Below are 16,361 nucleotides of genomic sequence, written 5' to 3'. Positions count from 1 at the left end.
AATTGAACTCAGCTCTGCACCAAGCGGACCTAATAGACATCTATAGAACTCTCCACCCCAAATCAACAGAATATACATTTTTTTCAGCACCACACCACACCTATTCCAAAATTGACCACATACTTGGAAGTAAAGCTCTCCTCAATAAATGTAAAAGAACAGAAATTATAACAAACTATCTCTCAGATCACAGTGCAATCAAGCTAGAACTCAGGATTAAGAATCTCACTCAAAACTGCTCAACTACATGGAAACTGAACAACCTACTCCTGAATGACTACTGGGTACATAACGAAATGAAGGCAGAAATAAAGATGTTCTTTGAAACCAATGAGAACCAAGACACAACATACCAGAATCTCTGGGATGCATTCAAAGCAGTGTGTAGAGGGAAATTTATAGCACTAAATGCCCATAAGAGAAAGCAGGAAAGATCCAAAATTGACACCCTAACATCATAATTAAAAGAACTAGAAAAGCAGAGCAAATACATTCAAAAGCTAGCAGAAGGCGAGAGATAACTAAAATCAGAGCAGAACTGAAGGAAATAGAGACACAAAAAACCCTTCAAAAAATTAATGAATCCAGGAGCTGGTTTTTTGAAAGGATCAACAAAATTGATAGACCACTAGCAAGATTAATAAAGAAAAAAAGAGAGAAGAATCAAATAGATGCAATAAAAAATGATAAAGGGGATATCACCACCGATCCCAGAGAAATACAAACTACCATCAGAGAATACTACAAACACCTCTACGCAAATAAACTAGAAAATCTAGAAGAAATGGATAAATTCCTCAACACATACACCCTCCCAAGACTAAACCAGGAAGAAGTTGAATCTCTGAATAGACCAATAACAAGAGTTGAAATTGTGGCAATAATCAATAGCTTACCAACCAAAAAAAGTCCAGGACCAGATGGGTTCACAGCCGAATTCTACCAGAGGTACAAGGAGGAGCTGGTACCATTCCTTCTGAAACTATTCCAATCAATAGAAAAAGAGGGAATCCTCCCTAACTCATTTTATGAGGCCAGCATCATCCTGATACCAAAGCCTGGCAGAGACACAACCAAAAAAGAGAATTTTAGACCAATATCCTTGATGAACATTGATGCAAAAATCCTTAATAAAATACTGGCAAACCAAATCCAGCAGCACATCAAAAAGCTTATCCACCATGATTAAGTGGGCTTCATCCCTGGGATGCAAGTCTGGTTCAATATACACAAATCAATAAATGTAATCCAGCACATAAACAGAACCAAAGACAAAAACCACATGATTATCTCAATAGATGCAGAAAAGGCCTTTGAAAATATTCAACAACCCTTCATGCTAAAAACTCTCAATAAATTAGGTATTGATGGGACGTATCTCAAAATAATAAGAGCTATCTATGACAAACCCACAGCCAATATCATACTGAATGGGCAAAAACTGGAAGCATTCCCTTTGAAAACTGGCACAAGACAGGGATGCCCTCTCTCACCACTTCTATTCAACATAGTGTTGGAAGTTCTGGCCAGGGCAATTAGGCAGGAGAAGGAAATAAAGGGTATTCAATTAGGAAAAGAGGAAGTCAAATTGTCCCTGTTTGCAGACGACATGATTGTATATCTAGAAAACCCCATTGTCTCAGCCCAAAATCTCCTTAAGCTGATAAGCAACTTTAGCAAAGTCTCAGGATACAAAATCAATGTACAAAAATCACAAGCATTCTTATACACCAATAACAGACAAACAGAGAGCCAAATCATGAGTGAACTCCCATTCACAATTGCTTCAAAGAGAATAAAATACCTAGGAATCCAACTTACAAGGGATGTGAAGGACCTCTTCAAGGAGAACTACAAACCACTGCTCAAGGAAATAAAAGAGGATACAAACAAATGGAAGAACATTCCATGCTCATGGGTAGGAAGAATCAATATCGTGAAAATGGCCATACTACCCAAAGTAATTTACAGATTCAATGCCATCCCCATCAAGCTACCAATGACTTTCTTCACAGAATTGGAAAAAACTACTTTAAAGTTCATATGGAACCAAAAAAGAGCCCGCATCACCAAGTCAATCCTAAGCCAAAAGAACAAAGCTGGAGGCATCACACTACCTGACTTCAAACTATACTACAAGTCTACAGTAACCAAAACAGCATGGTACTGGTACCAAAACAGAGATATAGATCAATGGAACAGAACAGAGCCATCAGAAATAACGCCACACATCTACAACTATCTGATCTTTGACAAACCTGAGAAAAACAAGAAATGGGGAAAGGATTCCCTATTTAATAAATGGTGCTGGGAAAACTGGCTAGCCATATGGAGAAAGCTGAAACTGGATCCCTTCCTTATACCTTATACAAAAATCAATTCAAGATGGATTAAAGACTTAAACATTAGACCTAAAACCATAAAAACCCTAGAAGAAAACCTAGGCATTACCATTCAGGACATAGGCATGGGTAAGGACTTCATGTCTAAGACACCGAAAGCAATGGCAACAAAAGCCAAAATTGACAAATGGGATCTAATTAAACTAAAGAGCTTCTGCACAGCAAAAGAAACTACCATCAGAGTGAACAGGCAACCTACAAAATGGGAGAAAATTTTCGCAACCTACTCATCTGACAAAGGGCTAATATCCAGAATCTACAATGAACTGCAACAAATTTACAAGAAAAAAACAAACAACCCCATCAAAAAGTGGGCGAAGGACATGAACAGACACTTCTCAAAAGAAGACATTTATGCAGCCAAAAAACACATGAAAAAATGCTCACCATCACTGGCCATCAGAGAAATGCAAATCAAAACCACAATGAGATACCATCTCACACCAGTTAGAATGGCAATCATTAAAAAGTCAGGAAACAACAGGTGCTGGAGAGGATGTGGAGAAATAGGAACACTTTTACACTGTTGGTGAGACTGTAAACTAGTTCAACCCTTGTGGAAGTCAGTGTGGCGATTCCTCAGGGATCTAGAACTAGAAATTCCATTTGACCCAGCCATCCCATTACTGGGTATATACCCAAAGGACTATAAATCGTGCTGCTATAAAAACACATGCACACGTATGTTTATTGCGGCATTATTCACAATAGCAAAGACTTGGAACCAACCCAAATGTCCAACAATGATAGACTGGATTAAGAAAATGTGGCACATATACACCATGGAACACTATGCAGCCATAAAAAATGATGAGTTCATGTCCTTTGTAGGGACATGGATGAAATTGGAAATCATCATTCTCAGTAAACTATCGCAAGAACAAAAAACCAAACACCGCATAGTCTCACTCATAGGTGGGAACTGAACAATGAGAACACATGGACACAGGAAGGGGAACATCACAGTTCAGGGACTGTTGCGGGGTAGGGGGAGGGGGGAGGAATAGCATTGGGAGATATACCTAATGCTAGATGACGAGTTAGTGGGTGCAGTGCACCAGCATGGCACATGTATACATATGTAACTAACCTGCACATTGCGCACATGTACCATAAAACCTAAAGTATTATTATAATAATAATAAAAAAAAGAAAAAAAAATGTTTGTCCTGAGTTTATATTTGTTGCTTGTGGGAGCATGGGTCTTATAAGAATTATGATGCCATTACAAGAACTGCATCAATCTTTTTAATGATTTGAAAAATCAGCAGATTTTTGTCTTTTGGTTTCTACCTATATTTGATATTGCTGAATAATCTGGATTCTTTTTAATGGAATCACCTTCTCCAGGATGGATCTGGATTTTTGACAGGCCGTGCAAACTGATACTACAAAATTGTGGATGAGTTACTCAGATGTATCATTTAATAGATCCATAGTCTACATTTTGGCACTATTTGAAAATGCAACCATGGAATCCCTCTGCTTTAGTCTGGGCTAGTTGCTAATTAGTTCCACTGCCCAGCTTTTATCCTGGCACTTTTCTTTCTTATTATTCTGAATGAGAGTTTCTATTTCCTGGACCCCATTTTTTTTTCTTTTTGGTTTGTTTTCTCAGTTTGCTGAGACATACTAGCCAGTAATTTCCTAACAAAGCTTGAGATGGAGGTAAATGTTTTGGATCCTAACATAATTAAAAATGTCTTTTTATTTGCATTTTATTGATATATTGGGTTAGTAGAGAAATCTAAGATTAAAATGATTTTCTATCGGAATTTTATTGATATTTCTTGCACCTTTTTTTTGGAATTCAGTGTTGCTGTGTAGAAATGTGATGCCATTCCACTTTTGCATTTATTTATTGCTTTTCTCTAAGTATAATTTTGATTTTTAACATTTTCTCTGTCTTTTGTAGTTTAGAATCATTTAATCCCCAGTGTTCTGAAATCATGAAGATATGCCTTCATTTCAGTTGTTTGACATTAATCAGCCAACAGCAGACATTTTAAAATATGGAGGCTTATTTTTTTTTCATTTCTGGGAACTAATTTTTATGGTATTATTTCTCTGATAATTAAAAAAATTTTTTTTCTTTTTTCTGGAGTTTCTCTTGGACAGTTATTGACTCTCCTTTATTCACCCTTCAAGTCACTTATATTTTCTTTCATGTTTTCTGTTATTTCACTTCTTGAACATTTTGTTCTATTTTCTGGGATGTTATATGAAGTTTTCTTTTGACTCTTATTTTAAAAATTTATTTTGGCTTTCTTAAAGTTTCTCCCCTTTATCTTATTCTGTTTTAAGGATGATGTGTTTCTTATATCTGTCTGGGATAGAAACAAGAATTTACATGATTACTACTTAGAAGTCCACTTTTTTTCTTTGTTTTATATGCTTGCGTCAATTTTCTTTGTTCCCACTATTTATTTAATTTCCTTTCCTTTTTCTGTTTCTTGTTTTTTATTTTCTTTTTCTCTTCTTTCTTTTAATGTCTGTCTCCTTTTGATTTCTCTCTATGTTAGAAACTTTGTATACTAGTGATCTTTGATTGTATATTGATTTTTAAGAGTAAAGCACTAAAAACCTGACTGAAAGCCTGGTAATATGGATGGTACTTGTTTGCTAGGAGATTTTACTTGAAGAGATTTGGCAGGGAACCGGTTGTTTCATAAGGGACACTGAAATATCAGTATTTGTAAGTCCCTTTTCGGGGGGTGCTCAATTTCTTCAAATAAAAATATATTATTATGCTACTGTGGGTATAGTTACCTACTTGTTCTGTGCCAAAGGTAGTGGAGAGGTATTGAGAGTTAATTCTTCATGGGTCTCTGACATTTCTGCACAACTTATATCAACTTTTCATTTGGACTATCTTGTCAAGAATGTTTATATAGCAATCAGCCTGGAAGACAGAGATAACATCTCCCTCTGGATCTGTTTGCTGTCCAGGATAATGAACACAATGTACCCCCATGAGACAAAGATTGATCAGGTTTGGGAAAAGCCACAGCATCCAGAAACTGCTCTGTGTCACTGTTGGGGAACTGGGCAGAGGGGCAGGCACAGGTCATTTATAGACATATGAAGCTCATGCTGCCTGCTGTGTTGAGAGTATTAAAAATACTTTGTCTGTAATCCAGCAGTCTCTTGTCTTCTGCTAGCATCCATGGAATGCTGTCAAGCTCTTAGCTTGCAAGTATGATAAAATCTCATATCATTAACAGTTCTCAACAAGAGAAACTGGATAATTGACTATATGAGACTATATATTTATATATCAATTATTCTCTTTGTCTTTAGCCCTGCATCTCATATCACTCTTGATATGCCATGTAATTCCAAGGCTTGAGATCTTCTTATTTAGTTTCTTAGAATAAACTTTTAGTTTCCTGTCAAAAAGAAGAATGTTGGCTACTAGTATTTGATGTATTGCTTAGATGGTCTGTGAAGGGTGAGGGTGAGGGATATCTGTTTAATTTATAAACTAGTCATCTATAACTCGATTTTCTGCTTTGGGTATCAACTACACACACTCTCTCTGGTCATAATTTTTAATAAATAAAATGGAAGAGACAGTATAAGCAAAATTTGAAGAAGGACAAATATAGCTTTAATGTTCAGATATGGGCAAGCAATTGTTCTACACCTAGAAACTGTAAGTTAGTAAATTTAACATCAGCCCTCTTCTTATCCTGCCACTCTACACGTGCATAAAATATATTCATAACTGAATATTAAATATGCAGATTTTTGAGCATTTGTAAAGCAGAATGGCAATAATTAAGAAGTAATATGAGTTCATTGAGGGCAAGGTCTTCAGAACACTTAGCTATTGTTTTTAGACAAGAATGTGATGTATGAGACCCATCACATGTCAGAGCATCTCAAATCACGGGCTCTGGCATTACCATGTAACCATTTGTCTGTCTAATGTTACCATTAACAGACTATAATTATTGGCTTCTTTTCTTAGGCAGGTAACTGTATGGTATCTGGCAATGTGTATCTCATCCAAGATACTTGACTATACATTTTCAATATATACTATGTGATATGGTTTGGCTGTGACCCCATCCAAATCTGTACTTGAATTGTATCTCCTAGAATTCCAATGCATTGTGGGAGGGACCCACAGGGAGGTAATTGAATCATGGGGGCCGGTCTTTCCTGTGCTATTCCCATGATAGTAAGTCTCATAAGATCTGATGGTTTTATCAGGGGTTTCCACTTTTGCTTCTTTCTCTTTTTTCTCTTGCCGCCACCATGTAAGAAGTGCCTTTCACCTCCCGCCATGATTCTGAGGCCTCCGCAGCCCTGTGGAACTGTAAATCCAATTAAACTTTTTCTTCCCTGTCACAGGTATGTCTTTATCAGTAGCATGAAAATGGACTAATACAGAAAATTGGTATCAGTAGAGTGGGGTATTGCTGAAAAGATACCCAAAAATGTGAAAGCAACTTTGCAAGTGGGTGACAGGCAGAGATTGGAACAGTTTGGAGGACTCAGAAGAAGACAGGAAAATGTTGGAAAGTTTGGAACTTCCTAGAGACTTGTTGAATGCCTTTGACAAAAATGCTGATAGTGATATGAACAATAAGGTCCAGGCTGAGGTGGTTTCAGATGGTGATGAGGAAATTGTTGGGAACTGGAGCAAAGGTGACTCTTGTTATGTTTTAGAAAAGAGACAGGTGGCATTTTGTCCCCACCCTAGAGATTTATGGAACTTTGAACTTGAGAGAGATGATTTAGGGTATCTGGCAGAAGAAATTTCTAAGTAGCAAAGTATTCAGAAGGTGACTTGGGTGCTATTAAAAGCATTCCATTTTAAAAATGAAACAGAACATAAAAGTTTATATAATTTTTCAGCCTGACAATGCAGTGGAAAAAAAAAAACTCATTTTATGAGGAGAAATTCAAGCCAGCTGCAGAAATTTGCACAAGTAGCAAGAAGCCTAATGTTAGTCCCCAAAACCATGGGAAAATGTCTCCAGGCAATGTCAGAGACCTTAATGGCAGCCCCTCCCATTACAGGCCTGGAGGCCCAGGAGGAAAAAGTGGTTTAATGGGCCAGGCCCAGGGTCCCCATGCCATGTGCAGCCTAGGGACTTGGTGCCCTGTGTCCCAGCCACTCCAGCCATAGATAAAAGGAGCCAACATAGAGCTCAGGTTGTGGCTTCAGAGGGTGGAAGTCTTGGTACCTTTCATGTGGTGTTGAGCCTGTAGGTGCACAAAAGTCAAGAATTGAGGTTTGGGAACCTCCGCCTAGATTTTAGAAGATGTATTTAAATGCCTGGATGCCCAGGCAAAATTTGCTGCAGGGGCGGGGCTTTCACAGAGAACCTCTGCTAGGGCAGCACAGAAGGGAAATGTGAGATTGGAGACCCCACACAGAGTCCCTACTTGGGTACTGTCTAGTGTAGCTGTGAGAAGAGGGCCACCTTCCTCCAGACCCCACAATGGTAGATCCACCAATAACTTGTGCCATGTACTTGGAAAAGCCACATGCACTCAATGCCAGCCTGTGAAAGCAGCTGGGAGAGAGGCTGTACCCTGCAAAGCCACAGGAGTGGAGCTGCCCAAGACCATGGGAACCCACCTCTTGCCCCAGCGTGACCTGGATGTCAGACCTGGAGTCAAAGGAGATCATTTTGGAGCTTTAAAATTTGGCTGCCCCACTGGATTTCATACTTTCATGGGGACTTGTAACCCTTTTGTTTTGGCCAATTTCTCCCATTTAGAATGGCTGTATTTATCTAATCCCTGTACCCCCATTGTGTCTAGGAAGTAACTAGCTTATTTTGCAGGTTCATAGGTGGAAGGGACTTGCCTTGTCTCAGATGAGACTTTGGACTGTGGACTTTTGGGTAATTGCTGAAATGAATTAAGACTTTGGGGGACTGTTGGGAATGTATGATTGGTTTTGAAATGTGAGGACATCAGATTTGGAGGGGCCTGAGGCAGAAGGATATGGTTTGGCTGTGTATCCACCCAAATCTCTACTTGAATTGTATCTCCCAGAATTCCATGTGTTGTGGGAGGGACCCAGGGGGAGGTAATTGAATCATGGGGGCCAGTCTTTCCCGAGCTATTCGCATGATAGTGAATAAGTCTCATGAGATATGATGGGTTTCTCAGGGGTTTCTGCTTTTGCTTCTTTCTGATTTTTCTCTTTTTGCCACTATGTGAGAAGTGCCTTTCACCTCCTGCCATGATTCTGAGCCCTCCCCAGCCATGTGGAACTGTTAAGTCCAATTAAACCTCTTTTTCTTCCCTGTCTCGGGTATGTCTTTATCATCAGTGTGAAAACAGACTGATACACTATGTAATGATTATACATCCTTCATTACATTTTCTCTTTCTTTAAAATATCTTATGGCCTGCTTTTTAATGTTTTCATTAGTGAATAGTACCCCTTCAGTGTTCCAAGTTAAATAAGACAGCATCCATTGGATAGAACAGGTACCAGTTTATTCTACCGAAAGCTTGAGCATAAAGGAAATCTCCCTAAACTTTCTGCCATTGATGTCTGAGTGAACTGAGCCAGTTCTGACGCCCTCAACAGAGGGCAGACGAAATCTATGTTATATCTAGGTGCTTGTCACTGCCCTTTATAGGGAATGATGGGATGAAGAAAACCCATTGACTCTTAGTTTCTTGCTATTTCTGTTTTAATGAATTGAAATTAATTGAAGAAGATCTAGCACAGATGAGAAGACATTTCCCAATTTTTCAAGCCATACAAAAGTGGCTAGGTCAGTTAGGAGGATACTGGAAAATTGAGATAATTTAATTTTAGCAGCAAATTTTCAAAGTTGTCAATGTTAATCTTATGATATGATGGTGACATGGGAGATAAATGATGATACAGTGTATCTACAGCTGGTTTAATTGTGATTATCAAAGAATGTTGTAAAACACACAATTAATATGACTATGTCCACTTGTCTGTCACTAACAACACCCAGTTTCTGCTCTCAAGCCTTCATCCTTCTACTTCAAAATGGAGGTGTTGGAAGTTTGTGCTAAGACATTAAAAATGTCTTTGGTGCTATGGCTATCTTGCTGTTACAAAGGTAGAAGGTAGAATTCCCTGGCTGTGTGGATTACATCTTTCCCTAATGGTTGGGCTTGGGACCCATTCAGCTGAGGATGGAAATATACCTATCTTGGATTCAATTATCTTATTATTTAAAAAACAATATAGAAACATGCCTTTTCCACTAACTTTTCAGCTGTGTGGTTATAGGAAAGTCATTTAAATTTAGGTTTAATTACACTTCACCTATTTAAATTTATTTTTAATTAGGAGAAAATAATACCTGTATGTCAGGGCTGCTGTATTTTATATGTATAAACTACCTGTGATATCTCAGTGGACTCTAGAGAAAAAAAAATTGCTTCCTTCTCTAAATTTTCCTTGTTCCCTGCAGGAAGAGGCCAGACCTCTTCCCAGCCATGTCCCAGCAAAGAGCCCTGTTTATACTCCCATTCAACAAAAAATAATTTATTTTGTTATATTTTCCCAAATCACATAATTTAAAACATTGCTTAAAAGACATAAAACCAACCCAAAGGCCTATCAATGATAGACTGGATAAAGAAAATGTGGCACGTATACCCCATGGAATACTATGCAGCCATGAAAAGGAATGAGATCGTGTCCTTTCCAGGGACATGGATGAAGCTGGAAGACATTATCCTCAGCAAATTAACATGGGAGCAGAAAACCAAATACCGCATGTTCTCACGCATAAGTGGGAGTTTAACAGTGAGAACACGTGGACCCAGGGAGGGGAACAACATACACTAGGCCCTGTTGGGGGTCAGGGGGCGAGGGGAGGGAGAGCATCAGGACAAACAGCTAATGCTTATAGGGCTTAAAACCTAGATGGCAGGTTGATAGATGCAGCAAACCACCATGGCACATGTGTACCTATGTAACGAACCTGCACATTCTGCACATCTATCCCTGAACTTAAAGTAAAACAAAATAAATAAATAAATAAATAAATAAATAAACATTGCTTACTTAGAGATTTAGAGTATCAATTTTTATGTTCTGTGAATTTGTTGGTCTCCTAATGTGATGTATGTTTATGTATGTTTAGTGAAATAATGGTTTACATTTTCTGAATTATTCTCTGTACCCTCATGGTAAACATCCATGATCTATTGTGTGCCTTTAAAAGTCTATTATGTGGGTCGGGCGTGGTGGCTTACACTTGTAATCCCAGCACTTTGTGAGGCCAAGGTGGGCAGATCACGAGGTCAGGCATTTGAGACTGGCCTGGCCAACATAATGAAACTCCATCTCTACTAAAAATAACAAAAATTAGCCAGGCATGGTGGCATGTGCCTGTAATCCCAGCTACTCTGGAGGCTGAGGCAGGAGAATCACTTGAACCTGGGAGGTGGAGGTTGCGATTAGCCAAGATTGTGCGCCTGCACTCCAGCCTCAGCAACAGAGCGAGACTCCATTTCAAAAGAAGAAGAAGAAGAAGAGGAAGAGGAAGAGGAAGAGGAAGAGAAGAAGAAGAAGAAGAAGAAGAAGAAGAAGAAGAAGAAGAAGAAAAGTCTATTCTGTAAACTGTGAACTCCCCCAGTGAACACTTTTTCATTTTTTTTTCTAAATTCAAACCTCGTATCCCAATCTACAATCCTTTTGTCCTCTTTAGATGTCTTCTGTTACTCACTTTGATGTTTGATACTCCATCTCTACTGATTTTCATTTTCATTTTTTTATGTGTTCTTCCCCTCTCCCTGGGCTGCATTTTCTTAGCAAGGTGAGGCTGTGTTGGAGGGAGCAGGTGGTAACCATGCCAGAAGGGAAGCTGAGTCTGGCATAGCACTCTTTCTACCAGGGACTCAATTGGGGTGATGACCCCTGTGATGGAAATGGTCCCACATAGCCCTGGGAATGGACACAAAGTGCTGGTACCTGTTCCCATCTCTTGCAGTTGATCTTCTGAGTCTGGGCAATACTTGCTATAAGAAACAAATAATCTGTGGGAAAATGTAGGACTCTCAGAAAACCTGAAGTTTCACTGAATATGAAAGTCTGTAGATACAGTGTTCTGTTATTTAACTCTTTTCCTGTTCAGTAAAAAAAGTGCGGCTCGCTGCCGCATTCCTTTAATTTGACATAAACACGCCCTTTGAGGCTGAAGCAAATTTGACTGATAATCAACATGAAAATAAAATATAAAAACTGTTCTTGGAATTATTTCTAAACAGAACTTGCCTCTAATCCTAACGTCACAGAAATGTATATAATAATCAGTATTCGATAATTTTTGTGTGTAGGAAAATTTCAAAGCACAGAACAACAGAAAGTGAAACATCACATTCCACACAAAAATATTGCTGTTCTCTGCAGATCTTGCCATCCTCATCATTGTGTGAGCAGCAAAAGTTGCAGTGACCAGTTGGGTTTTGTTTCTTTGATGTTGGTGGTAATGCTCTTGGGGAAATGTCTTCCAGGCGGGCCAAGAGGTGTGACATCATCAGAGCGTGGACGACCTCAGAGACGTTGCTGCCCTGGCTCACAATGCTTTTTCAGCATCCTTTTAATCAATGTCAGTCTGAAGTTTCTATGGCTAATCGTGTGCTCAGAATTCTCCTTCTTGAACAGGATGTAGGAGTTAAGCACTGTAATGTTTAGAAGGTGGAGAAAGAATTTCTTGTGTCAAACCTTGTGTGTTATCTCAGGGGAAACGCTGCAGCCGCAAGCACCGCTAGCGTGTATTCGTGGGGCAAAAGGGAAAGGATTTTAATGATATTCTGGGAAGATATGCTTTCTCTGTTCTGGATGTTGACCTCAGCCAGGAGAATTGTGATTCCTGTCTTTCCTCAGGGAAAGAATCTTCCTCTTCCTTCCGGTAGAATCTCTCACAGAAACATTTGCAGGGTATTTCTTCCTTTTGATGGTTTCTCTTCCCTCATTTACTTGTATTCAAAATCAGCTCAAGTCCTGTCTCACACAAACTTAATCTTGAATATTGTAATAGACATTCACTTAATTTTTTCTCTGACTTCTTCCACACAAAAATTTAGCACTGAATCAAAATATGTTTTCAGATGCCTGTTTTGTCTTGCCAGTAATAATTGTGCAAGTGCTCTGCAGTTTGGGATTTCTAATACGCTTTACATTTATTTGTATTTCCAAAGCACTGTTAATTTTTACTGACAGAAGAGCATATGTTTTATTCTTAAAGACAGACAAATACACACTTTTTCCAGAAGATTGTGAGTGCAGTTATAACCAAATTCCTAGCACCTTCTGCAGCATAGTTTAAACCTTCTGTGATCAGAATTTTTTTCCAGCAAAATATGATTGATCGGAGAACCTGGAGGAAGATGTGTTTTAATCAGAGTTTTTCTCTTTCTAAATTGAATGAACAGAATTCAAATTCCACAAACTTTCTCTTGAATCAGCACACGGGCAGTAAAAATCATCGAAAGAATTTAGAATATGTTAATGTCCTCTAGTGAAAGTTCAACCAAGAGCAAAACACTAAGCAAAGTAGAAAATGCACAGTAAGAGAGACAAGGATAGAAAAGGGAAGGTGAAATTAATTAACGAAATGGTAGAACAGGGCTACGGTGTGAATATGCAAGAGGACTTCTCCTCTTTGTTGGGACTCGTGAATTTACAACACATTGGATTGGGGGAATTAAATCTAGAACAGTCCCTGACTTGTAAAGGGGTGAAAAATAATACCTCATTCTCTCCTTGCAAAGAAGTGTGCTTATGGAGCTAGTTTCTCCTTAGTGGCCACTTTTTTTCTATTTAGCATGAATGTGCCATTGGAGCCAGCACCAGCCCTGAGTTAGGGCCCCTTCTCTCTTACGTCTGCTCTTTTTGTGCAGAGAGGATGTGGCTGTGCTGCGCTGTGGATAAACTGCTGGCACAGAGGTACATCGATGTCTGGTTGGTGCTGGCGGACTCCAGAATCAGGGAGAAGTGCCCCTTCTTCTCTCTAGAGACACTGTACCCCTCAGGAACATCTCCTTGTTCTTTCATTTTAACATCATATGAGAAATAGATCAGCCGTAGCCCCAGACCTGGGTCTTGTCGATACCAGAACATTCTTTCATGGTCCATATCCTGGACACATTCCAGAAACACTTTCTCTCCCATCCTTTTGACTAGATATCTCGAGCTCTGGGTTACTTTCACATCTACGAGGCCTGTGGGAGACAGAAAGCGGGCGAAAAAGAGGCCATCAAGGAGCCTGAGGAGAAAAGAGCTTTGTATACAAGACCTCAAAATAGTAGGACAGGGGTTGCCACCAACATCCCAGACCCAACAACTCCCAGGACTCACCTACAGCCAGGAAACAAAAGGCCACGTGACAGAGGAGCCTGATTCCCATGGCTGCTTTGAAGAAAGAATAGGTCTTCTCCCAGGACCAGGCTGTGGGTTGATGGTCTGTGATGTCATTGTCCCAGCCCACACTCATAATCCCCCAGCCATTGTCTAGACTAGAAAGGGTCTAGAGGTGCTAGAGAGTGAAGGATATCCCTTGTGCTCATGGAAGTGTCACTGTGTGTATGTGCATGTATAGAAAATAGTTGACACAGCGGGCCTGAGTCTGCTGGCCTTAGAAGGGCCTGCTTGCATGGTTGGCTCTTGATTTGCATCTGCAAACTTGAATTTTGGGAGTGTTCCCACCATAGTAACTGGTAAGCATGGCTTAGTGTGCCTAGACTGCTTGCACAAACCATGTGGGTTAGGCTGAACACTTGCTTTACGTCAAGTCTGGAATTATGCTGCATGATAGGCAGAGGGTGCCAATGTGATCAGTTGAATTATTTTGCAAGGGCTGCCATAAGTCACCACACACTGGGTCATTTAAACAACAGAAATGTATTTTCTCACACTTCTGGAAACTAGACCTCCAAGATCGGGGTGTCAGCATGGTTGGTTTCTCGTGGAGCCTCGCTCCTTGGCTTGTAGATGGCTTCCCCCATGTCTGCACATTGTCTTCCCTCTATGCATGTTTGTGTCCTAATTTCTTCTTATAAGGATCCCAGTCATATTAGTGAGGACCTCATTTAACCTTAACCACCTCTGTAAAATCCTTATCTCCAAACGTAGTCATATTCTTAAGTACTGGAGGCTGGGATTTCAACATATGAATGTTTAATGACACGATTGAGCACCTAACACCAGCAACTGAAATTATTGGAGGTGCTGAGTCTCTAATGAGCTTCCCTGGGCAGAAAGGTTGTTCTCACATTGCTGCATTTTCATTGTCGGGGTGAGAGTGTGCTCTCTCGCGGAAGAGAACATAAGGAAGTCTCACGTGGATTTCTCCAAACTCCACTATGTCTTTGTTCTTTGTGATCATAGTATTCTTACTACATATTTGTGATACATCTTTGCTATGAGTACAAGGACACGCCGAGTCCCATGAGTCCTTCTGGTGAGTCTCAGTCTTTGAAAGTGAAGGTAATTTTTTTCCTGACCAACTGTGATTAGGAAAACCTTACCATTTTCTCTCTCTCTCTCTATCTCTCTTTCTCTCTCTCTCTCCTCACTCTAAAAATATATTTTATTGAGAGCAGTCTTAGTTTCTCATACAATATACTTAATAATTACTACAAGTAGCATATTGGTTAATAGGGCAGGCTTTGGAACTATGCTGCCTGGGTTTGAATCTGGTTCAAATCCACATGTGTAGGTTCATGTGAGTGCTCACGTGTGTAGGTTTACCCGATGGGGTTGGGGAGATCGTGGTATATCAGTAATGGGGTGGTAGATGTGTTCAGCCCCAGGTGCAAGTGATAAAGGGTGCAAAGCATTTTAAAACCATCATAAAACCCAAGTGAAATGGTTTTGCTTTTATTATCACCAAGTGCCAGGAATTCTAAATACTTTTGGTGATAAAAGACTCCTTCAATGAAAGATTTGTCCTTATGTGACTGGCTCATTTCACTTAGCCTTATGTCAAACACAGAGAAGCAGAGAACAGAATGATAATTGCCAGGAAAATGGGAGAAGGAAGAGCTGAGTTGCCATTCAATTGGTGTAAAGTTTGAATCGTACAAGATAATTACATTCTAGAAATCTGCTGTACAACATTGTCCCTAGAGTTAGCAATATCATATTGGACATTAGTTTTGTTTAAAGGTTAGATTTCATGCTAAGTGTTATTCCCACAATAAAAAGAAATCTCATCAAGTAATTTTGGTACACATCGAGAACCACTGATCAAAACAAAAGGGTCAGCTACAACTGACCACTATAGTGGTTGACCACTAAGCAACCACTATAAGTGTGATGCTTATAGTGCATTTTCCAGTAATACTTTACTTGTGGTTATTTTGCTAACATTATTCATTAAAACTTTTTAATGGTCTAAACAGGTTTTGATACAGTATCCATGCATAGTATGAATCAATCAAGTCATACAATAGTTTTTAAGTTGTTTGCAATAATATAAAATAGTTATCAGAAGTATTCAGACTATATTCCTTAGTTTTGACATTACTGTGAATATCTAGTATCTAATCCAACAGACTTGGCCTTATGTCATTATGCCTCAATCAAGCATAATGACACAGCTACCCAACACAGACAACTTTGAACTTCAGTTTCACCAGACTATTTGCTTACACAAAGAGCTTTACATCCATAAACATTCTTATCTTTAGTACAATTTTTTTTATTCTACAAGATGTGAAGTCTCAAAGCTTCTGTTGGCGAAATCTGTAAGTGCATAGTGTATCCTAACCTGCTTAAATGAAAAGTATAAGACTAAGATTAAAATTGTCCCCTGAGACACAGGTAAACAAAAAGGGAAGCATGTGGGGCCCCAGAGAGGATCCCTGAAGACCATAATGTAGAACGCAGCCTTCTCTAGTAGGTGGTGTGAGGGGGGCACTGGATTGATGCAGGTCAATTCTAATAAAGAGCCCAGGCTGAGGAAGCCCTATTGAAACAGCCAATGAGAA

At 39.3% G+C, this 16,361-nt stretch overlaps 1 gene segment (V, D, J or C); it reads right to left on the bottom strand.

Annotated features, from left to right (window-relative positions):
- LOC129040065 (T cell receptor beta constant 2-like) overlaps positions 1-13,777 on the bottom strand; it is a 119,512-nt gene extending 105,735 nt beyond the window's left edge. Inside the window, 2 exon segments of the C gene segment in view lie at positions 13,301-13,592; positions 13,729-13,777. Of these exon segments, the coding sequence occupies positions 13,301-13,592; positions 13,729-13,777 (341 nt within the window).
- Positions 13,778-16,361: the final 2,584 nt, after the last annotated feature.

This window comes from Pongo pygmaeus, chromosome 6 (assembly GCF_028885625.2).
Source record: "Pongo pygmaeus isolate AG05252 chromosome 6, NHGRI_mPonPyg2-v2.0_pri, whole genome shotgun sequence".
Taxonomy (NCBI): Eukaryota; Metazoa; Chordata; class Mammalia; order Primates; family Hominidae; genus Pongo; species Pongo pygmaeus.
This window is presented reverse-complemented; position numbering and strand designations above follow the sequence as displayed.